Raw genomic sequence first — 25,715 nt, 5'->3', positions numbered from 1 at the left:
GCAGAATCAATTCGATGAACCAAATTCCTTTTTATGACAAACAAAAAATCTAACGAAACAGTGATGCTCGACAAAGGTACAACAAAACCGCCGTCTGTGGGAATCGAACCCACGACCACGTGGTTAAAAGCCACGCGCTCTACCAGCTGAGCTAAGACGGCTTCGTTGGAAATTCATGTGACCGTACATTGTTGTGAGGTATTTCCGTAAGGCCTTATAATTGTTAACAGATGTTGTGTTTGGGAATGGAGGGAGTACCTTTCTTTGGTTAGCTAAACATTTTGTGTTGTGTTGGATTTTTTTGTTACTTCATCATCATGCGGTATACACAATCTTCAAGCCAACTTGAAATTCAATTTTTCTTGGTACCGTTGGATGCCTGCATTTCACCCTGAAGTGGATTCTCCTTCATGTAATAATTATACTTAATGGTTCCTCAGTGCCCTTGTGGAAGGGCTACAATTTGCACAAAACTGTCTAGCTCAATGGATTCCCTGTAAGATACCACCGCAGCAGAGGAAGAACTGCAGTACCTTCCTTGTAAGGTAATTAAATCTGTATAGGTGTACGAGTGCCTATCAGCCTATGTCGTAGCTCCAGTCTGTTTCTAGTGTTTTGACCATAACGTTGAAAGATTTTATGATGCAATAATTGATATTATGGAGAAGATGGATATGAGATTTTACTGTAACTCTAGCTATGGTGTTTGTGGTTTCTGCGGTCTATTGTCGAGAGCATGCATCTATACCGGTGTTAATACCAGTTTATGATATCTTCCATATAACAAATAGTATCATAGTTTCATCATACTTAATATTTTGTAAGATCTCAATGCAAATTTGTTTATATTATATATTTGTTATTAAAATTTCTAGTTTTATGTAATATGATACGGTATCTATTACATCTATGATATCACTTTCACCACTCTTTTTTAGTTATTGTTGTGCCATATCAGATTTTTTTTCCAACATGCATGATACTATCAGCAAGATGCCATACCATCTACAGCCAACATAAAGCTAACATGTACAATAGTTGATTATATAAATGTACAATTTTATCAATACATGGTCTACCTTTCACTATACATGGTTCACCTTTCACTCTCACAAAGTGCCTAGTAGCGTGTGCTAGAGTTGGCTCTTCCATGAGAGTCCACTTAGACTAGCCACAATGGGAGTATCATAGGTAGTATCATGCATGCCATGTAGGCAAAAAATCTTATGTGGCACATCAATTAATGAGGAGAGAGGTGAGAGTAGTATCATAGGTAGATACAGTATCATAGCATGTAAAACTAGAAATTTTAGTGGCAAACACATCATGTACACATATTTGCATTGAGATTCTACAAAACATTAAATAGGATGGTACTATGATACTAATTCATGATACTATGCATTGGAGGTGTTGTATCATAAACTAGTATCATATGTATGATAGTAGTCTATGATACTTCCCATTGTGACTAGTCTTACCATCTCTCTCCTCTTCTGTTTCGTCCAACTAAACATAAATATATATTTAATCGTTATAACTGTTGAGTAGATTTTATTGTAGGTGCTCTTATTATACTACCATTGTGGCGACTCCTTGTGCCGTACTACCATTGTGAGTAGTTTAAAAAATCAAATGATAGTTAATGTCTTCGTATATAGAAGTGGGCCGGCTAATACCATCGAATGTGCTTTGGTCGGGATGACCCCCTGTAAGTACGTGTCATCAAAGAAAATGATCTTCATCATAACCCCAAAGAAATAATCCAAGGCCACCAACTATTACGGGCGTGATGATGTAGATTTGCTACTGGAGATGTCAATGGAAGCATTTTTTTTTAAATTTAGACCTCAAACTATACCTGGGATGTGAGATGCTATGGAGGTGTCCAGTGGACATGCTCTTACTCTGAGGAGTTACTTAATAGTTTCTCCAGTCCAGTGTGGAGAGCATGTGTCTATAATGGTTTGTGTAATATGAGGAAGTTATCGTTTTTTCCGGTTACTTCTTGGATCCAGATTACTTGCTGCTACTAATATAGATGTACTTAAACATGTTTTAGTTCTAGGTATATTCATACTAGTGACAACTCATATGAACCGGAGGGAGTAAAAAATAGAATTATTTATATAGTTAATGTCGTGCATAAAGAATTGGGCCGGCTAATACTATAAGCTATCCTCCACAGATCGATCTTGTGGACCGAAATCTCGAAAACGCTCGCGGTGCATTCAGATCTATGGATCGTTAGAGCATCTCCAGTCGCGTCCCCCAAAGCGTCCCCCAAACCGCGCCGGATCGAGCGTTTGGGGGACGTGTTTTGTTCGTGCCGCCTTTGGGGGACGTCGCTCCCCAGCCGCGTCCCCCAAATGCCGCCCCCAATCAGAAATTCAAATAGATGCATTCAAAAGAGATCGTTCCCGCCGATTCGTCGCGATCAGAGTCACCGGCACCCTCGTCGTCCTCTTCCTCGCCGCCCTCTCCGTCCTCATCGTCGTCCTCGTCGTCCTCCACCCCGTCCTCTTCCTCGTCGTCCTCCTCCTCAACCCCGTCGTCCTCCTCAGCACCGGCGCCGTCGTATTCGAGCGGACCCCTGCGGCCGGTGAAAGGGCCGCCGTTCGGACCGGGTCCTGGCTCGCGCTGCTCGTACGCCGGGGAGTAGAGGTTGTTGGGGTTGAAACCGCCGTGCGGCAGCGCATCCTGGTAGTGCGGCGACAAGTTAGGCGTCACGCACCCGGGAGTGCCGGAGGGGCCGTCGTTGTAGAAGGCGGATGACGACGGAGAGAAGACTCCCGGAACGTACACCGGCACGTTCGTACTATATGGGCTCGCGTTGGTGGCGGCGATACACCCGGCCAGTATGTGCTGGTGCTGGCGCGCCGCCAGAGCCTTCTTCTCCAGCTCCGCCGCCCTCCATCCTTTCCGCTCCGCCGTCGATAGCTTCCGGCGCAGGCAATCTTGCTGCCATTGATCGTCGGTCCATCCTTCAGGCTTCTTCTTCAAAGCCGGCGCCTTCCGCGGCCTCGCGAACGGCGCTGTCGCCCCTTTCGTCCCATTGCCCGGCGGCTTCTTGGTTGGTTTCTTCGCCATCTTTTTGGGGGCTGTCGGTGGCGCCATGTGGAGAGGGTAGCGCCGGCGGGTGGACGGCGGGTGGACGGCGGGAGGGAGAAACAAATCGGCGGGATAGGAGAAATGAATCGGCGGCGGGATATGTTTTGGGAGGCCTGAAATGCGCGACGGTATAGGCGCGATTTGGCGGGAGCGGCGGGATTTGGCGGGAGTGTGAGACGAATTTTCCCTGTGCCGCTGACGGGTCGGCCCCGCCACTCCCCGTCTCACTTTTCGTTGTGTCCGGCGTCCCCTGTGGGACGGGGACGGGCTCGGAGCGCCGGACACCGTATCGGGACGCGCCGGACAAAAATAGGCTTTGGAGGACGTGACTGGAACGCATTTTCTGTCCGACGCCCAAAATCCCTTTGGGGGACGATTTGGGAGATGCGACTGGAGATGCTCTTAGGGGCCTAGGGCACCGGCCAAATCTCTCACCTATGGTACCAACCGAGCTAGTGGTACACAAATGTTTGAGCGCGTGAGATGGAAGTTATGATCGAGCTGGGTGTCCCTGTCCCAAACCACATGGAAATAGTAGGACGGTGGTGTCAATCCATGTGCCACACAGCTAGGCTAGCAACCCAATCCATCGCCAGCGTGTGAGACATCGCACACGTCTATGCCACGATCCACCCATGCTGCGCGCGCTTCTTAACTTAACTTTGCACCTAGTACCTGTAAAACAGAATAGGCAGCGTTAACCCTAATACAGGGCACGTGTGGTGTATATATATATATCAGACATACAAGGGGCCATCTCGTGTATATGCGAGGGGTATACAGGAGCCGTATCATACAAGGACAGCTAGTTACAGATGTTATAGATTACGTTTAACACTCCCCATCAATCATAACTTATCTAAGTTAAGATTGCGACGAAAGATGACTAGCTGTCTCTCAGACAATGATTTTGTAAAACCATCTGCCACTTGATCTCCTGAAGGAACAAACCGTATGTCCAAGAGTTTCTGAGCTACTCTTTCACGAACAAAGTGATAATCCACCTCAATATGCTTTGTCCTAGCATGAAACACTGGATTAGCAGAAAGATACGTAGCTCCAATATTGTCACACCACAAACACGCCACTCGATTATGTGGCACACCCAATTCTTTAAGCAAACTTTGCACCCATATGACTTCTGCTGTAGCATTGGCTAATGACTTGTATTCTGCCTCTCTGATCTAGATACAGTTGCCTGTTTACGTGCACTCCATGAGATAAGATTTGAGCCCAGGAATACAGCAAACCCTCCGGTAGACCTCCTATCATCTGGACACCCAGCCCAATCCGCATCAGAAAATGCACTGACATTAGTAGAGGAGGACCTACTCAAGCAAAGTCCAAGAGCCGTGGTACCTCGAAGATATCGCAGTATTCTCTTGACAGCTGACCAACGAACAGTGGTCCGTGCATGAAGAAACTGGCAAACTTTATTTACAGAGAATGCAATGTCTGGCCTGGTAAGCGTCATATACTGTAATGCCCCAACAACACTCCGATAACGAGTAGAATCTTCACTACTCAAGACTGTACCATCAGCTATGGACAGCTTCTCTGAAACAGACAATGGGGTGGCGACCGGCTTGCATATCTTCATGTTAGCCCGGTCAAGCAAGTCATTTGCATATTTTTCTTGGGACAAGATAATACCATCATGTACCTTTTTAACCACAATACCAAGAAAATAATGTAGCGCTCCAAGATCCTTCAAGGAAAAATCCATACCAGGTCATGAAGGAGAGCATCAACAGCCTTCTCTGAGGAGCTAACAACAACAATATCATCCACATATATGAGCATAAAGATAGACAGTCCCCCTTTGTTGTAGAAGAACAGAGAAGTATCAGCCTTGGAAGCCAGAAAACCCAGAGACTGAAGTTTGAGACTCAGGCGAGAATACCAGGCACGAGGCGCCTGTTTCAACCCATAAAGAGCTTTATCCAATTTACAAATATAACCTGGTCGTTACCCAGGAGGTTGCCGCATGTAGACCTCTTCTTCCAGAACACCATGCAAAAAGGCATTCTTCACATCTAACTGCCTGAGATGCCAACCACGGGAGACTGCAATAGAGAGAACCAATCGAATAGTGGTTGCCTTCACAACAGGACTAAAAGTGTCCTCATAGTCAATACCATAACGCTGTTTGAATCCTTTAGCAACCAAGAGAGCCTTATACCTATCAATAGACCCGTCAGCACATTTCTTCACTTTATAGACCCATTTACAGTCAATGACATTTTTACCAGCACCAGCAGGAACAAGATGCCAAGTATGATTATGTTTCAGTGCTTGATACTCTTCATCCATTGCACTTTTCCAAACAGGATCCGCAAGAGCTTCACGGACATCGGAAGGTTCACCAGAATTAGTATAATTAGCAAACCGAATGCCATCATAGCGCACACGACCATCAGTAACCACCTTAGGCTGAGATATACCACTCTGTAATCGTGTACGGGGACGAGTCGACACAGCAGGAGCCACACGGGAAGGCTCCACATCCAATCCAGGCGGAGCAGCGGACAGCGACGGGCCAGCAGGAGAATCAGCCGACGTGGTGGCGTGGTCCACGTCTGAACGCGGCGAGGGCGGGAGAATCGGCCCATGGGGTCCAGCGCAGGATGGAGCAGGGGAATGGGCGGGCGCCACGTCAGGGGAGGCACCCCGTGTCTCCGACCAGGAGGATTCCGAGGAGGATCCAGGGGAAGATCCCGAGGCAGATCGCCCAGGATCACGCGCCGCCGATGATTGGCGACTGGCAGAAGGAGAATCTTCGCCGGGATTCGTGCCAACACCAGAAAAATCACTAGGAGCACCATCCGGACCCGAATTTTGAGCAGATTCCTGCACATAAGACTCATCTGGTACATTATTAGCAGGATTAGCGTCAGCGTCAAGCTGTAAATCATGCCCCTCATGATGATGCATATGAAGTGGTTGGAGAGACATAGGAAGAAGAAGAATCTCTGATTTCAATTGGGCACCTGCATTTGCATAGAGAGACTGAAATGGGAAAACAGTTTCATCAAACACAACGTCGCGGGAAATATAAACACGACCGGTGGAGACATCAAGGCACTTGTAGCCTTTGTGTTGATGACTATACCCAATAAACGCACATTGTTTGGATCGAAAATCTAACTTGCGCTTGTTGTAAGGGCGAAGATTGGGCCAAACCGTGCAACCAAAAATCCTAAGAAAGGAATAGTCCCCCTTGTGACCAGAGAGATGCTCAATAGGTGTAGTGGAGTCAATGACTTTACTTGGCAGGCGATTAATAAGATAGACTGCAGTGAGGAATGCCTCATCCCAAAATTTGAGAGGATGGATGCATAAGCAAGAAGAGACAAGCCAACCTCAACAATATGTCTATGTTTACGTTCAGCGGGACCATTCTGCTGGTGAGCATGAGGACAAGAGACAAGGTGAGAGATCCCAACCTTCTGAAAAAAAGAATTGAGTTTCTGGTACTCACCACCCCAATCAGTTTGCATAGAGACAATTTTCGTATCAAAGAGACGTTCAACAAGATGCTGGAAATCATGAAACTTCTGAAAGACATCAGATTTATTTTTCAAAAGATAAATCCAAGTTACTTGCTATAATCATCAATAAAACTGACATAGTACTTATATCTGCTAACAGATGCTGGAGCAGGCCCCCAAACATCAGAAAAAATAAGCAAGAGGAGAAGTAGACACACTTGACGACTTAGGATAAGGAAGTTGATGGCTCTTGGCCATTTGACAGGCATCACAAACGGACTCTTTATTTGACTCACTGAAAGAAATATTATTGTCTCTAAGAACTTTATGAACTACCACTGAAGATGGGTGCCCTAGACGCCTATGCCATAACGAGGATGATGAAGGCTTGACGGCTCCATGTGCTTGCCGTCCAAGAGGTGATGATGAAGACTCGGGCATGGGGTAGAGGCCATCCACACATCTACCTTGGAGCAGGATTTCCCTCGTGTCCTGATCCTTAACAAAGAAAGAGTCAGGCCAATATTCAACAAAGGCATGATTATCAGTGGTTAGGCGACTAGTAGAAAGGAGACTTTTGGTGGCTGTAGGGACATGCAAGATGTTTTTGAGATGCAAATCATGGTTAGGGGTATGAAGTACAGAATGACCAACATGACGAATATCCATACATGTACCATTTGCTGTGTGAATTTGCTCATTCCCATGGTAACGATCACGGACATGTAGCTTCTCCAGCTCACTTGTGACATGGTCAGTTGCACCAGAATCACTGTACCAATTAGTGTCCACACCATAGGATCCATTACCATATGCTGCACCAGCTGACTTGTCAGGGCCACGATAATTCTTGTTGAACCGTTTCCAGCAGTTTAAGGCAGTGTGCCCAGTTTTGCCACAAACCTGGCAAATCTCATCACTACGCCCTCCATAGGGGCGATTTCCTTAGGGATTGCGACCGCCATTGCCTCGGCCACCCCTATATCCGCCGCGGTAGTTGTTGTTTCCGCGCTGTTCGTAGCTGCGTTGATCTCCACGGTACTGTTCTGGCTCACGATACTGCTCCTGATAACCACCGCGACCACGACCACCGCGGCCTCCACGGGTGGCTGAATTCACAGACAGCCCATCACCAGAATTCCATCCTTCCATACGGGACTCATAGGACATAAACTGAGAATATACCTCACTCAGCTTGACATTCTTCTGCGCCTTGAGCAGCGCATTGATGGCAGCAGCAAAGCCATCATACTCATGATCCAGCCCGGCGATGATGTAAGAGATAACATCAACGGTGTCCATGGGCTTGCCGGCAGCAGCCATCTCATCAGCGAGACCCTTGATCTCATCTAGATAGGCTTGCCCGGTCTTGTCCTCTTTACGGCATTGGTTCAATCTGGTGCGGAGGTGCACGATCCGTGACTCTGACTGTGCGGCAAACATCTCCACCACCGCCTCCCACACGGCCGCTGATGTGTTAAGGCCAACCACCTGAGTTAGCACCTCCCTTGCCATCTTCCGAACCAAAAACCCCAGGACGATCTGATCTTGTGCAACCCAGTGCACATATTCGGGGTTAGGAATTGTCACCTCTTCCCCATCCTTGTCTTTGGTCTTGATAGTCTTCGCTGGCTCAGCGATAGACCCATCGAGAAACCCAAACAGCTGAGCTCCACGAATCTCAGGTAGAACCTGAGTTTGCCAAAGCAGGAAATTCTCCCGGTTAAGCTTCTCCGAGAGGTTGATGTTGAGTGCCGCCGTGCCTGAAGTCGAAGACGACGAGGACGCTGCAAACGCCATGGCGATTCCGACGGCGGCGATGACCTAGATGTGATCTCGTTAGAGCGATGGCTCTGATACCATGTAAAACAGAATAGGCAACGTTAACCCTAATACAGGGCACGCGTGGTGTATATATATATATATATATATATATATATATATATATATATATATATCAGACATACAAGGAGCCACCTCGTGTATATACGAGGAGTATACAGGAGCCGTATCATACAAGGACAGCTAGTTACAGATGTTACAGATTACGTTTAACAGTACCTACAATCTCTCCTGCAGACTACAGTGAACAACCCATGGATCCGATGAAGCTAGCTAGTGTTGGTAGGGGTAGGTACCCACGACCACGATTCAAAACAAGCACGTGAGCCAACGAACTCGTCCTGTGCGTTTGCGGCGTGCCGACCGATGCAGAACACGCAGGGTTAGCTGGAGATAGGTCAGGTCGATTCGGACAGGGACATTCATTCATTCATTTTTCGGACCGCATGTCGCACGAAGCTCGATCGACAGACATTCGTAAATGTATGGTCGATCGTAGCTAGCGTTATCCGAGCAGTTGCTCATCGTAGGCTTGGCTTAATTTGGACCGTTAATTAACGCTACTACCCGATCGATTGGGATACTTTGAAAAGGAGCTGTGTACGACGATCGATCGACGATGGAGGGGGATGGCTCTAGACTGGACGGATAGATGTCGATCACCGGAAACGGGTATTTCCTCCGTTCCTAAAAGGAATGCTCAACTTTATGTAAATACGTAGGTTACATAGATATGTTTTAGTTAAACATTGATATCTAGAAAAGACTGAGCAGTTTTTTTTTTTTTTGAAACGGAGTAGAAAAGATGACCATGAATGCACCTTTCACTATATTGATTAGTCCATCGTTGATAAGTAAACACTGAGGGCTCCTTTGATTTAAAGGATAGGAAAAACATAGGAATAAGAAAGGTATAAGATTGGAATGACATGTCTTCTTGAAACCTATAGGAAGATGAAGTTTGTTTGATTGTAGCAAAGGAATTTTTCCATGAGGTATGAGCTAATGTTTTTTTCCTATAGGAATTACACTACAAGATTCCTATAGGAATTTTTCCTATAGGATATGTTCCTATGAATCAAACAACATGTATAGGAATTTTTCCCATAGGAACCAAATCCTACACAATTCCTATGCAAATCCTTTAAATCAAAGGAGCCCTGAAATGATACAAAGGCTTTTTACCATGGTGTATTCTCGAAAAAATGGCACAGGCGCACAACAATGGAGTGATGTTGTGTAGTACTCCCTCCGTCCTCAACTAAGTGGACATCTAGCCCTAAATTTTGTCCATAAAAGAGTATATACTCTTATCTTTTCAATGCACTTTAATTACTTCTCTCTCATCGCACGGAAATCAAACCCAATAATATTAAGCATATATTCTTCTTGTTTTTTACATGCACTTAGCTTATTGGAGGTGAGAGAATTAAGGAGGAGAGATGCATGTTCCCAATGTATTTTTTACTTCACTTCATAATTTATCTTCAAAAACCCGCATGTACACTTATTTGTGGACGGAGGAAGTACATAGTAAGACAATCTTGCCGTGGGTTATCCTTAGGAAAAACAATCTTGTCTACTTGAGAATTGGCTACATTGATGTCTACGCACGCTTCTATTCCTGTAGACAGTATTGGGCCTCCAAGAGCAGAGGTTTGTAGAACAGCAGCAAGTTTCCCTTAAGTGAATCACCCAAGGTTTATCGAACTCAGGGAGGTAGAGGTCAAAGATATCCCTCTCAAAGCAACCCTGCAATTACGATACAAGAAGTCTCTTGTGTCCCCAACATACCTAATACACTTGTCAGATGTATAGGTGCACTAGTTCGGCGAAGAGATAGTGAAATACGAGTGATATAGATGAATATGAGTGGTAATTGCAATCTGAAATAAATATGGCAGCAAGTAAACATGCGGTAAAACAGTAAATAAACGGAGATTCGATATTCGGAAGCAAGGCCTAGGGATCCTACTTTCACTAGTGGACACTCTCATCATTGCAATCATAATTGAATATAAATAAGCACTTCATCATACTACTCTCTTATTGGATAGAGAACTCAAATTCATTGGGCAAGTGTGCAAAAGCACACCTCAAAGGCGTATTCCCAAGTACTAATAAATACCCCACACCGTCACCGTGAGCATTCATAGGAGGTACTAACACACCACAATTCATAAGGGAGTTACACACGGCGCACACACTATCACCATTACACCGAGGTCACAGTAACCCCAAAGTTCACATAATTAAGCACTTGAATAGCATATGACATCTAGATTACAAAGCTCATCATATGAATCTCAATCATGTAAGGCAGCTCATGAGATCATTGTATTGAAGTACATGGGAGAGAGAGATTAACCACATAGCTACCGGTAGAGCCCTCAACCTTGGGGGAGAACTACTCCCTCCTCATCATGGGAGACATCGATGGCGATGAAGATGGCGGTGGAGTCGATGGAGATGCCTTCCGGGGGCAATTCCCCGTCCCGGCAGGGTGCCGGAACAGAGACTTCTGTCCCCCGAATTGGAGTTTCGTGATGGCGGCGGCTCTGGAAGGTTTTCCGTCTCGTGGCTTATCGGTGTCGAAGTTTTAGGTCACGAGGAGTCTTATAGGCGAAGAGGCGGAGTCGGAGGGGCCCTGGGGAACCAACACAGTAGGGGGGCGTGATAACCCACAAGTATAGGGGATCGCAGCAGTCTTCACGGGAAGTAAATCCCAATTTATTGATTCGACACAAGGGGAGATAAAGAATACTTGAAAGCCTTAACAGCGGAGTTGTCAATTCAGCTGCACCTGGAAACAGACTTGCTCGCAAGAGTTTATCAGTAGTAACAGTTTTATAGCAAGAGTAGAGTGAAATAACAAAGAACAGAGTAACAGAGACAGCAGTAGTAATTATAGTAAACAGCAGGATTAAAATACTGTAGGCACGGGGACGGATAACGGGCGTTGCATGGATGAGAGAAACTCATGTAACAATCATAGCAGGGCATTTGCAGATAATAATAAAACGCTGTCCAAGTACAAAGCAATCAATAGGCATGTGTTCCATATATAGTCGTACGTGCTCGCAATGAGAAACTTGCACAACATCTTTTGTCCTACCAGCCGGTGGCAGCCGGGCCTCAAGGGAATCTACTGGATATTAAGGTACTCCTTTTAATAGAGTACCGGAGCAAAGCATTAACACTCCGTGAACACATGTGATCCTCACATCACTACCATCCCCTCCGGTTGTCCTGATTTCTGTCACTTCGGGGCCTTTGGTTCTGGACAGCGACATGTGTATACAACTTGCAGGTAAGATCATAAAACAATGAATATCATGATGAAACAATAACATGTTCAGATCTGAGATCATGGCACTCGGGCCCTAGTGACAAGCATTAAGCATAACAAGTTGCAACAATATCATCAAAGTACCAATTACGGACACTAGGCACTATGCCCTAACAATCTTATGCTATTACATGACCAATCTCATCCAATCCCTACCATCCCCTTCGGCCTACAGCGGGGGAATTACTCACACATGGATGGGGGAAACATGGCTGGTTGATGGAGAGGCGTCGGTGGTGTTGATGGCGATGATCTCCTCCAATTCCCCGTCCCGACGGAGTTCCAGAACAGAGACTTCTGGCCCCCGAGACGGAGTTTCGCGATGTGGCGGCGTTCTGGAGGGTTTCTGGCGACTTCGACTTCTTCCCGTGCATTTTTAGGTCGAAGGTAATAAGTAGTCCGAAGGAGGGCGTCGGGGGCCGACCGAGGCCGCCACACACTAGGGCCGCGCGGGCCCCTCCTGGGCCGCGCCGGCCTAGTGTGTGGGGCCCTCGGGCCCCCACCTGGCTTGCCCTTCTGGCTCCGCCAATATTCTGGGAAAAGAGGACCTTCCGCATCAATTCCGAGGATTGTCCTGAAAGTTGGATTTCTGCACAAAAACGAGACACCAGAGCAAGCTTCAAAACAGCATTAGTCCGTGTTAGTTGCATCCAAAATACACAAATTAGAGGCAAAACAATAGCAAAAGTGTTCGGGAAAGTAGATACGTTTTGGACGTATCAACTCCCCCCAAGCTTAGCTTATTGCTTGTCCTCAAGCAATTCAGTTAAAAACTGAGCGATAAAAGAACTTTCACGAACACATTTGTTCATATGATGTATATATTCTCATGCTATGGCTAACACTTAGGCAGCTCATAATAAGATACATGCAAATAAGATCATCTAATAGCTATGTCAATCATGGAAAGGTACCAACAATTAATAATAAGCATCATGAATCATGTATATAAGCAAGATTGCAATGTTCATAAGAGAGTATGATAAAGTGGTATCTCGCTTGCCCATATTTGATCAGCAAAACATAAATGCCCAGGCACCTCTGAAGTTCATAGAAAGACTAGAAATAGTGATTGTCAAAGATAAAAGCATCAAAGTTATACCACAATCAATCATATTTTGAGACAAGCATATTATACTAAGAATGACAGTTGTGCTCTCAAGATAGTGCTCAAAGAAAGGATGGAGACACAACATAAAAGTAAAAGATTGACCCTTCGCAGAGGGAAGCAGGGATTAACATGCGCTAGAGCTTTTCATTTTTAAAACAGGAGTAAAATTATTTTGAGAGGTGTTTGTTGTTGTCAACGAATGGTAATGGGTACACCAACTACCTCGCCAACCGGACTTCCAAGAGCGGCTCCCATGAATTATTTTTGTGTTTATGTGGCACTCCTTCCAACCTTTCTTTCACAAACCATGGCTAACCGAATCCTCGGGTGCCTGCCAACAATCTCATACCCTGAAGGAGTGCCTTTTTATTTTAGTTTTATTATGATGACACTCCCCCCAACCTTTGCTTACACAAGCCATGGCTAACCGAATCCTTCGGGTGCCGTCCAACAATCACATACCATGGAGGAGTGTCTATTTAGGTTAATTAATTTGGGACTGTGAATCCCATTGCCAGCTCTTTTTGCAAAATTATTGGATAAGCGGATGTGCCACTAGTCCATAATGAAAGTCCGTCAAGAGTAAATGACAAGGTTGAAAGTTAAACACCACATACTTCCTCATGAGCTACGAAACATTAACACAAATTGAGAAGCATTTTGAAGGTTTTAAAGGTAGCGCATGAGAATTTACTTGGAATGGTTTGAAATGCCATGCATAGGTATTTATGGTGGACACTTTGGAACAACTTGGTTTTCAGGTGTTTGGAAGCACGAGCAGCGTTCCCGCTCAGTACAAGTGAAGGCTAGCAATAGACTGGGGAGCGACAAATCAAGAGAGCAGTAACTGTCATAATCATGCTTGCGGCAAAATAAATTAACGGAGGCATAAAAGTGATACAAGAACTCTGAAGCAATGTAAATCATCGAGGCCTAATTGACTTTTGTTCAGTCATATGCATGCGTGAGCATGTGCCAATTCGATATAAACGAATATTCAGAGGAGGATACCACAATGTCATACCTACTTATGAATAAAACAATGCAAGCAAACATCCATGACATGCTACTCATATTAATAAATTGGAGCTAAACATGAGAGATCATGAACTACTAGAGTTTCTCAAATGACATATACCTCACATGAACCAACTAAGCATGCTCACATGGATGAGTATATGTACAAAAATGAAAACAAATAGAGTTCATACCAGCCTCTCACCACAATCCAATTGTCGTAGATCGTCATTATTGCCTTTCACTTGTGTAGCTTGGATAATATGAAATGAAAACCACGCTCCAGCCACCGAAGACCATTGAACTCAAAATGAACTTTACAAACCAAAGAAGAACAGCAAATATTTTTGGTATTTTCGAATTGGAAACAAGAACAAAAGGAAACAAGCAAACAAAGCAAAATCTTTTTGGATTTTCTTATAGCAAACCAACGATAGCAAATAAAGCAAAATAAATGCAAGAAACCAAAACAAACAAATGATGAAGAGAAACAACAGAAATATTTTTGGTCTTTTTGTGTTTTAGGAAAGAAACAAAGCGAAACAAGAAAATGGCAAACTAGAAGAGTCACATAAACACAAAGCAGCAGAAATTCGTCAAACTTGACAGCAGTACAGTACTAGATTTTTAATAAATTCTTCCACTGCTCAAATCGAAAAGTGTTCAACTAATCAAAGTTATATAACAACCTGGGGAACATGCACAAAAATTGGCTTCGCAAAATACCGTCCTGGATATTTTTTAGAATTTTTTCGGTAACAGTCCAGAATCTGTTTTCAGGCAGCACTTCCCCAAGTATCATCTCCCTCTCATTAGAAAACCACTCAAACAAACTAAACAAGTATATACAAGTATCCAGCAACCATAATATGCAAAGAATGAGTGATGCCGGTATACCTCCCCCCAAGCTTAGGCTTTTGGCCTAAGTGGAGTTCAATCCCATGGTGCCCATGAAGTAGCATCTCCGTAGTACGACGAAGATGGATCATATTCCGGGTATGTGCTAGAAGAAGCACCCGGATACATGACGGTGTGGTCGTAGGAGGGCTCGGCGTCCTCGGAGTCATGCTGCTGGTGGAAGCCTTGTATCTTCATCTTTTCCTCCACCTCCTCCTTAGAGCGCGACCATGGTTCCCTGTCAATACTGAACAAATCTGGCTGGGGCAAAGGAATTTCCTTCTCATCCCCGTCAGCAAACAACATTCTATAGACCAAATTATCTGGAGTGGAATCAGCGGTAATAAAATGATGGCTCTTCATAGCAGCAATATCAAGCCTCCTAGGAGTTAATGGCACATCGTTAGAATCAAGAGGAAGTCTTAAATGTGCTAAAATGCGCGATGCAATGGTTCCTCCAAAAATAGGCCCCCTGTTAGACAAGCGGCGAGCAATAAGAGAACCTAGATGATAAGGTGTCCCTCCAGTAAGTGCAGCAATTAAGAAAGCAAGATGGTAGCTAGAAATATTGCTAGTGTTCTCCCTACCAAGAATGCTAGTAGCAATGTAACAGGCAAAATACTTAATGGCGGGGAGTTGGATGTTTCTTATCTTGCCACGCTGAATGGTGCGACAATCATCATTGGCGATCCCTCGATAGAGCTCCAACAAGACCCGGGGGTTGTCCTCAATCTTCCTTGATGTACCTACAGGGGCAATATCCAATGCAACACAAAATTCTTCCAATGTCATAGTAATGGGATCACCATAAATCTTGAATGCAACTGTTGGGCCATAGTGCTTGTTGTGGAACTTGAACCTCTCAACAAAGATTTTGGTGAGCATGTAGTATTGCTCCCTTTCATCTCCCACGTAGGCGGCTAAGCCCGCCCTGTTGACGAGGGTGAAGAAATCATCCAACAATCATGCATTGCTCAGAAAATCATAACATGGGAAAGACGAAGCATTAGGAACTCCATTGTCTTCTTCGGGCTCGAAGCTTGGCGCGATGACATCCTCATTGTAGGATCGCCTAAATCGGGTGGCGGTCCTAGAGGGCCTTCCGGTGCTGGTTGTCTCTCTCTTAAACACTTCTCCAAAGTTGAAATTATCCATCTTCCTTTTCTGAAATTTTCAACAAACATTATAAAATTTGATTTGGTGACATATAATTGAGGGGAACTACCATAGGAACTTGCTAGAGTACTAATCATGCATCAAAACTAGTTTATACAACTTAGAACAAGCATGCAAGCTCACTAAACATGTTACCTACAGCAGCAAAATATTCAAGATATACTCAACCAAACAAAATTCTACTTGGATAATTGGAGGAGTCACATACCGGAGAGCAAATGTGCCAAATTTCAGACAGAAATCTGGGCTGAGCAAAGAGATCGAAAAATCCTGAGCTCTTGAGCAAAAACGCGAGTGAGAGAAAGCTGGTGTTGATTTTTTCGAGAGAGAGAAGAGTGTGGGAGGAAGAGATGCTGAAGTGGGGCAAAGGGGGACCCACACACCAGGGTGGCGCGCCCCCCTTGCTGGCCGCGCCGGCTATTGGGGGCGCCACCCGGGGTGCCCCATCGGTCATCCCTGTGTGCTCCTGTGCATTTTCGAAAAATAGGACCAACGGTATAATTTTTGTGAATTTTTGAAAACTTTGAAAAATGCACATTTCTGGGCATTAAGTTTATTATTACTGGCCAGGAAAATTTTGAAATCTCTAATTAACTAAGGAACTTTGCAAATCAAAAGTGCTACAGCAAGTAGAACAAGTAGAGGAAGAAAGAAATGTTGTTTACCTCCTCTATGCATATAAAAAGTATTTGTTAACAAGGTTGATCAAGTCTTGCCACCAAATAAATTTTACATAGCATAAGAAGAAATAAACCTCAAATCAATCATGTTACCTTGAATTGTATTGATATGGATCCAATCATAAGACTTTGATATCCTTCTTTAGGCTCATATATAGGACAATCGATAGTTCCAACTTTGATAGTTCTCACATTAGAAATAGTATTGACTCCACATACTTTATCAATCCTCTTGGGGAAATAGACGGTATGCTCCTTATCATCAACATTGAAAGTAACCTTTCCTTTATTGCAATCAATAACAGCCCCTGCGGTGTTAAGAAAAGGTCTCCCAAGAATAATAGACATATTATCATCTTCAGGCATTTCCAACACAACAAAATCAGTTAATATCAAGCAGTTATTAGTAACTTGAACAGGAACATCCTCACATATACCAACAGGAATAGCAGTAGATTTATCAGCCATTTGCAAAGATATATCAGTAGGTATCAACTTATCTAAATAAAGTCTCTTATAAAGAGAAAAAGGCATAACACTAACACCGGCTCCCAAGTCACATAGAGCAGTTTTAACATAATTATTCTTAATAGAACAAGGAATAGTAGGTATACCTGGGTCGCCCAACTTCTTTGGAACTTTGGCATTGAAAGAGTAATTAGCAAGCATAGTGGAAATTTCCTCATTGGGGATTTTCCTTTTGTTAGTAACAATATCTTTCATATACTTTGAATAAGGAGGCAATTTAATAGCATCAGTCAAAGGGATTTGCAAGAATAACGGTTTCATCCAGTCGCAAAATTTATTATAGTGTTCTTCTTCCTTTGATTTTAGATTCTTAGCAGGAAAAGGCATTGGCTTTTGCACCCAAGGTTCTCTTTCATTACCATGTTTCTTAGCAATAAAATCTTCTTTAGTATACTTTTTATTTTTAGCATGTTTTTCAGGTTCATCTTCAACCTCTTCTTTATCAGAAGCATCATTCTTATCATTATCATTATCATTATTATGTTCATTACCACTTTCAGTTTCAGCATCAGAAATAGAAATACTATTAGGATCATTAACAGGTTCAGAGGATTCTACAACCTTTTTATGTTTCTTCTTCTTTTTCTTAGAAGGAGCACTAGGTTCAATTCGTTGAGAATCTTGTTCAATTCTTTTGGGATCCCCTTCAGGATATAGAGGATCCTGGGTAGAGACACCACCTCTAGTTGTTACTTCATAAGCATGTTTCTCTTTAGAATTATTTTTTAACAAGTCATTTTGAACTTTAGTGAGTTGATCAATTTGAGTTTGAACCATTTGAAAATGTTTAACAAGCATCTTAACATCATTGGAGCTCCTCTCCACAATATCATGCAAATTGCTAATAGCTTGAGAATTTTCCATTAGATGATTCTCTACTCTCATATTAAAATTTTCTTGCTTAACAATATAATTATCAAACTCATCTAAGCATTGAGCAGGAGGTTTCGAATACGGAATATCTTCCCTAGTAAAGCGTTGAAGGGAGTTTACCTCAATCATGGATGAAGGGGGAAATTATCTCACATATATCTTCTATGGGAGGTAGACTCTTCACATCTTCGGATTTAATACCTTTCTCCTTGAGAGACTTCTTAGCTTCCCTCATATCTTCATCATTCAATTCAATTAAACCCCTCTTCTTCAATATTGGCGTTGGAGTTGGTTCAGGTGTAGTCCAATCATCATGATTCCGGCTTATTCTAGCCAATAATTCTTCAGCTTCGTCTGGAGTTCTTTTCCTGAAAACACAACCAGCACAACTATCCAAATATGCCCTAGACTCAACGGTTAGTCCACTATAGAATATATCAAGTAGACCATTCTTTTCTAAATCATGTCCAGGTCGAGCTCTGATAAGAGAACAAAATCTTGCCCAAGCCTCAGGCAATTTCTCTTCATCTCCCTGGTCAAATCTATAAATTTTCTGTAAAGCAATATGTTGAGCACTAGCAGGAAAGTACTTTCGAAAGAAAACATCACGCAGATCAGTTGGACTTTTAATAGAACCAGGAGGCAAATTATTATACCAAGTTTTAGCATCATCCTTTAATGAGAAAGGAAAAAAATTTAGCGACAAAGTAAGTACGCATCTTGACATCATCAGAAAACAAGCTACTCATAGAAGAAAGTTCAATCATGTGTTCTACAGCACTTTATTTTTCAGTACCACAAAAGGGTGTTTTCTCTACAATAGCTATATGAGATAGATCAAGAGAAAAATCATAATCTTTATCCTTAATGCATATAGGAGATGTGGCAAATTTAGGATCAGGAGATAACTTATGTCTAACAGTATATTGTGTGAGAAACTTTTTAATTTTTCTTGCATCAGCAGTAGCATTGCATCTATTAATAAAATCATCATTAAGCTCCACATAATCTTCATCAGGATCATCGCTAGAATAATCAAGTTCAGGTGAATTAACAGGTGTAGCAGCATTTTCATTAGGAGTTTCAGCATTTTCAATTTGTCTAGACCTAGCAATTGTAGCATCTAGAAAGGATCCCAATGAACCACTATCATCAAGCACATCAGAAACATTATCAATATTATGAGAGTTTTCAGATTCAGCAGAAGTACCAGCAAGTGAAGCTTGCGGCGGTGAAACCAGTTGACTTATCACAGATGGTGAATCAAGAGTAGCAGAGGTACTCAGAGTTGTACCTTTTCTTGTAGTGCATGGTAATATGGCGACTTTAGGATCGCGAGTTTTACCCATGATGGAGAATTTGCAGCGAACAATATAAATCCAAGTGAACTTCCAAATAAAGCTATGCTCACTGCAAGAACGGCGCTTTAAAAACAGTCTTGATAACCCACAAGTATAGGGGATTGCAGCAGTCTTTGCGGGAAGTAAATCCCAATTTATTGATTCGACACAAGGGGAGACAAAGAATACTTGAAAGCCTTAACAGCGGAGTTGTCAATTCAGCTGCACCTGAAAACAGACTTGCTCGCAAGAGTTTATCAGTAGTAACAGTTTTATAGCAGTAGCAGTAGTGAAATAACAGCAGCAGAGTAACATAGACAGCAGTAGTAATTATAGTAAACAACAGGATTAAAATACTGTAGGCATGGGGACGGATAACGGGCGTTGCATGGATGAGAGAAACTCATGTAACAATCATAGCAGGGCATTTGCAGATAATAATAAAACGGTGTCCAAGTACAAAGCAATCAATAGGCATGTGTTCCATATATAGTCGTACGTGCTCGCAATGAGAAACTTGCACAACATCTTTTGTCCTACCAGCCGGTGGCAGCCGGGCCTCAAGGGAATCTACTGGATATTAAGGTACTCCTTTTAATAGAGTACCGGAGCAAAGCATTAACACTCCGTGAACACATGTGATCCTCACATCACTACCATCCCCTCCGGTTGTCCCGATTTACGTCACTTCGGGGCCTTTGGTTCCGGACAGCGACATGTGTATACAACTTGCAGGTAAGATCATAAAACAATGAATATCATGATGAAACAATAACATGTTCAGATCTGAGACTTCTGGCCCCCGAGACGGAGTTTCGCGATGTGGCGGCGTTCTGGAGGGTTTCTGGCGACTTCGACTTCTTCCCGTGCGTTTTTAGGTCGAAGGTAATAAGTAGTCCGAAGGAGGGCGTCGGGGGCCGACCGAGGCCGCCACACACTAGGGCCGCGCGGGCCCCTCCTGGGCCGCGCCGGCCTAGTGTGTGGGGCCCTCGGGCCCCCACCTGGCTTGCCCTTCGGCTCCGCCAATATTACGGGAAAATAGGACCTTCCGCATAAATTCCGAGGATTTTCCGAAAGTTGGATTTACGCAAAAAAACGAGACACTGAGCAGCTTCACGAAAACAGCGTTAGTCCGTGTTAGTTGCATCCAAAATACACAAATTAGAGGCAAAACAATAGCAAAAGTGTTCGGGAAAGTAGATACGTTTTGGACGTATCAGGGCGCCCCCCCCCCTTGGCCGCGCCGCCTTGTGGGGTGGGGCCCCCTGGCTCCCCTCTGGTCCCTCTTCGGTGCTCTGGAAGCTTCGTGGAAAAATAAGACTCTGGGCGTTGATTTCGTCCAATTCCGAGAATATTTCCTTTGTAGGATTTCCGAAACCAAAAACAGCAGAAAACAGGAACTGGCACTTCGGCATCTTGTTAATAGGTTAGTTCCGGAAAATGCATCAAAATGATATAAAGTGTGAGCAAACATGTGGGTATTGTCATAAAACAAGCATGGAACATCATAAATTATAGATACGTTGGAGACGTATCATCATCCCCAAGCTTAGTTCCTACTCGCCCTCGAGTAGGTAAACGATAAAAAGAATAATTTCTGTAGTGACATGCTACTTACATAATCTTGATCAGTATTATTGTAAAGCATATCAGATGAATGTAGCGATTCGAAGCAATGGTAAAGATAATGAGTAAACAACTGAACCATATAACAAAGACTTTCATGAATAGTACTTTCAAGACAAGCATCAATAAGACTTGCATAGGAGTTAACTCATAAAGCAATAGATTCATAGTAGAAAGCTTTGAAGCAACACAAAGGAAGATATAAGTTTCAGCGGTTGCTTTCAACTTCAACATGTATATCTCATGGATAATTGTCAACACAAAGTAATATGATGAATGCAAATAAGCAAGTATGTAGTAATCAATGCACAGTTGACACAAGTGTTTGCTTCTAAGGTAGAAAGAAGTAGGTAAACTGACTCAACATAAAAGTAGAAGAAAGGCCCTTCACAGAGGGAAGCATGGATTACTATATTTGTGCTAGAGCTTTTATTTTGAAAACATAGAAACAATTTTGTCAACGGTAGTAATAAAGCATATGTGTTATGTATAAGACATCCTATAAGTTGCAAGCCTCATGCATAGATTACCAATAGTGCTCGCACCTTGTCCTAATTAGCTTGGATTTCCATGGATTATCATTGCATTACATATGTTTCAACTAAGTGTCACAAAGGGGTACCTCTATGCCGCCTGTACAAAGGTCTAAGGAGAAAGCTCGCATTGGATTTCTCGCTTTTGATTATTCTCAACTTAGACATCCATACCGGGACAACATAGACAACAGATAATGAACTCCTCTTTAATGCATAAGCATTCAACAACAGATAATATTCTCATAAGAGATTGAGGATTGTTGTCCAAACTGAAACTTCCACCATGGATCATGGCTTTAGTTAGCGGCCCAATGTTCTTCTCTAACAATATGCATACTCAAACCATTTGATCATGATAAATCACCCTTACTTCAGACAAGACGAACATGCATAGCAACTCACATGATATTCAACAAAGGTGAAATAGTTGATGGCGTCCCCAGGAACATGGTTATCGCTCAACAAGCAACTTATAAGAAATAAGATACATAAGTACATATTCAATACCACAATAGTTTTTTTAAGCTATTTTTCCCATGAGCTATATATTGTAAAGACAAAGGAATGAAATTTTAAAGGTAGCACTCAAGCAATTTACTTTGGAATGGCAGAGAAATACCATGTAGTAGGTAGGTATGGTGGACACAAATGGCATATTTTTTGGCTCAAGGATTTTGGATGCACGAGAAGAAATCCCTCTCAATACAAGGCTTAGGCTAGCAAGGTTGTTTGAAGCAAACACAAGTATGAACCTAAGACAAAGAAAACTTATATAAGAACATATTGCAAGCATTATAAGACTCTACACTGTCTTCCTTGTTGTTCAAACCCTCACCAGAAAATATCTAGACTTTAGAGAGACCAATCATGCAAACAAAATGTCAACAAGCTCTACAGTATTTCTTCATTAATAGGTGCAAAGTACATGATGCAAGAGCTTAAACATGATCTATATGAGCACAACAATTGCCAAGTATCAAATTATTCAAGACATTATACCAATTACCACATGTAGCATTTTCTGTTTCCAACCATATAACAATTAACGAAGCAGTTTCAACCTTCGCCATGAACATTAATAGTAAAGCTAAGAACACCAGTGTTCATATGAACGAGCGGAGCGTGTCTCTCTCCCACACAAGCATGAATTTATTCAGAGAATGAAAATAACAAAACGAAAATAAAAGCACACAGACGCTCCAAGTAAAGCACATAAGATGTGACAGAATAAAAATATAGTTTCACTAGAGGTGACCTGATAAGTTGTCGATGAAGAAGGGGATGCCTTGGGCATCCTCAAGCTTAGATGCTTGAGTCTTCTTGAAATATGCAGGGATGAACCACGGGGGCATCCCCAAGCTTAGACTTTTCACTCTTCTTGATCATATTGTATCATCCTCCTCTCTTGACCCTTGAAAACTTCCTCCACAGCAAACTCAAAACAAACTCATTAGAGGGTTAGTGCATAATCAAAAATTCACATGTTCAGAGATGACACAATCATTCTTAACACTTCTGGACATTGCCCAAAGCTACTGGAAGTTAATGGAACAAAGAAATCTATCAAACATAGCAAAAGAGGCAATGCGAAATAAAAGGCAGAATCTGTCAAAACAGAGCAGTCCATAAAGACGAATTTTTCTGGGGCACTTAACTTGCTCAGATGAAAATACTCAAATTGAATGAAAGTTGCGTACATATCTGAGGATCACGCACGTAAATTGGCAGATTTTTCTGAGTTAACTACAGAGAATTCAACTCAAATTCGTGACAGCAAGAAATCTGTTTTTGCGCAGTAATCCAAATCTAGTATCAACCTTACTATCAAAGACTTTACTTGGCACAACAATGCAATAAAATAAAGATAAGGAGAGGTTGCTACAGTAGTAACAACTTCCAAGACACAGCAAAATAGTAGCAAAACTAAAAACATTGGTTATCTCCCAAGAAGTGCTTTCTTTATAGCCATTAAGATGGGCTCAGTAATTTCAATGATGCTCACATAAGAACGAGAGTTTAAGCAAAGATAGCATCAAAAAGCAAGTATGAAACAAATTTAAGCCTAACCCACTTCCTATGAAAAGGAATCTTGTAAATAAACAAGTCATGTAAGCATAATGCAACAAGCATAGAAAGGCAACACAAGCGCAACTTCAAGATTCTGAACATAAAGAGGGGAAACTTAATATTATTAAGATGCATATAACCATGTTCCCATCTCTCATAATAACTTTCAGTAGCATCATTGATGAAATCCACAATATAACCATCACTTAAAACATTCTTATCATGGTTCATATGCATAAAAGTATCATTAATTTTGGCATAAGAAGAACTCTTTTCATTAATAGTAATTGGAGCAGGATTATTATCAAGAATTTGAACATGATAAACAAGTTGCATACTAAGGGAATTGTTTTTGACAATCCCATCATAACTATGACAAGTTTCATAAGGGTAATTATAACCTATGTCATAGCATTCTTTATAATAATTGTCAAAGATTGGAGACATAGTGTCATCATAACAAATAGAATAGTTATCCTCCACGGTATGTTCATTTGTAACCTTACCATCATTGTTACTAGAAGTAGATGTATCAAGCATATAATCATCAGTAGCAAAAGGATTTTCAAACACCTCATCCCCAAGCTTAGAGATTTCTAAATCATTATGGGAAGAAGCATGGATAGTACTAATACTATGGCAATTATTAACATCATCATTTTCGGAATTAGTTTCCCAGAGATTTTTAATATCAAAAGTAGTATGCTCATCTAAATCATGATCACTAATGTATGTAAAGGGCATAGGAAGATCATTGTATTCAGATTCATTATCATAATAATCATTAGGAGCAACATACTTACGGTTACCTATCGTTATCTCATACACGCGGGGATATGCCGTTACCTCTTTCTTTTTATTTCCCCTCTTCTGGTTCTTTTCCTTTTTCTTGTTCCCTTCTTTAGGAGGAAGAGGCTTGAAGGGAGGCTTCTCCACAGAACCTGATTTATTTCCAGAAACAATAGAAGAAACTTGGGAGGATTTCTCCTTTTCATTAATAAGTTCAAAACACACAACGGTCCTATCATATTTTGGCAAAGTGTCATCTTCTAAAATATTCTGTATGTAAGTATTTGTATGGCAATTATTAATGCAATAAGAAAGACACCCATGCAGGACATCATCAATATCAAGATCATTAATATCTAGGGATTTCTATTTTCGTGCCCCTGGTTCGTTAGTTGTACTCAGTTTTCCCCAGTCCCTTAGTTTTTCCTCAGTTTTCCCCTCCTCTAGTTTGAAACACGCACAAGTGCTGGAACGGCCGGTAGCCGTCAGGTCAGAGGCCTTGACCGTTAGTCTGACCGGGTGGGGCCGCACAGGGGCAGCTCCTCCCTGACCGTCTCGTGCTGACGGGTAGGGTCAGGAGACACGTCGGAGCAGCCATCCATCTATCGCTGACGTGTGGGCCGTTTTATTTCATGATTTTATACGCGGTGTGATACGTCTCCGACGTATCGATAATTTCTTATGTTCCATGCCACATTATTGATGATATCTACATGTTTTATGCATACTTTATGTCATAATTATGCGTTTTCCGGAACTAACCTATTGACGAGATGCCGAAAGGCCAGTTGCTGTTTTCAGCTGTTTTTGGTTCCAGAAAGGCTGTTCGGGCAATATTCTCGGAATTGGACGAAATCAACGCCAAACCTCCTATTTTTCCCGGAAGGCTCCAGAACACCGAAGAAGAGTCGGAGGAGAGCCAGGGGGGCCCCACACCATAGGGCCGCGCGGGCCGGACCACCGGCCGCGCCGCCTAGGGTGAGGCCACCTGTCAGCCCTCCCGCGCCGCCTCTTCGCCTATATAACCCCTTTCGACCTAAAAATGCGGTACCAATTGATGAAACTCGAAAAGACTCCGGGCGCCGCCACCGTCGTGAAACTCCAATTCGGGACAACTCTGTTCCCAAGCACTTCGCCGGACGGGGAATTGTCCCGAGCCATCTCCACCGCCGTCTCCATCGCCATCTTCACCGCCATCGCCGCCTCCATGATGAGGAGGGAGTAATTCACCCTCGGGTGAGGGCTCCGCCGTAGCTATGTGGTTCATCTCTCTCTTTATGTG

At 42.8% G+C, this 25,715-nt stretch overlaps 1 protein-coding gene and 1 non-coding gene across 2 annotated transcripts; both read right to left on the bottom strand.

The window, feature by feature from the left end:
• Positions 1 to 88: 88 nt before the first annotated feature.
• TRNAK-UUU (transfer RNA lysine (anticodon UUU)) lies at positions 89 to 161 on the bottom strand. Its single transcript has one exon. It is a non-coding gene; the product is annotated as a tRNA-Lys (tRNA).
• Positions 162 to 3,779: 3,618 nt separating this feature from the next.
• Positions 3,780 to 8,402, bottom strand: LOC139832502 (uncharacterized). Its single transcript, XM_071822277.1, has 8 exons — positions 7,788 to 8,402; positions 7,506 to 7,711; positions 7,280 to 7,374; positions 5,107 to 5,978; positions 4,840 to 5,028; positions 4,648 to 4,774; positions 4,063 to 4,144; positions 3,780 to 3,786 (listed from the first exon to the last, which is right to left on the bottom strand). The coding sequence occupies exons 1-8, from the start codon at positions 8,400 to 8,402 to the stop codon at positions 3,780 to 3,782; spliced, it is 2,193 nt and encodes a 730-aa protein (XP_071678378.1).
• Between the last annotated feature and the right edge of the window lie 17,313 nt (positions 8,403 to 25,715).

The sequence above is a fragment of the Lolium perenne genome, chromosome 6, assembly GCF_019359855.2.
Source record: "Lolium perenne isolate Kyuss_39 chromosome 6, Kyuss_2.0, whole genome shotgun sequence".
Taxonomy (NCBI): Eukaryota; Viridiplantae; Streptophyta; class Magnoliopsida; order Poales; family Poaceae; genus Lolium; species Lolium perenne.
The sequence above is the reverse complement of the archived record's forward strand: the minus strand, read 5'-3'. Positions and strand labels throughout refer to the sequence as shown.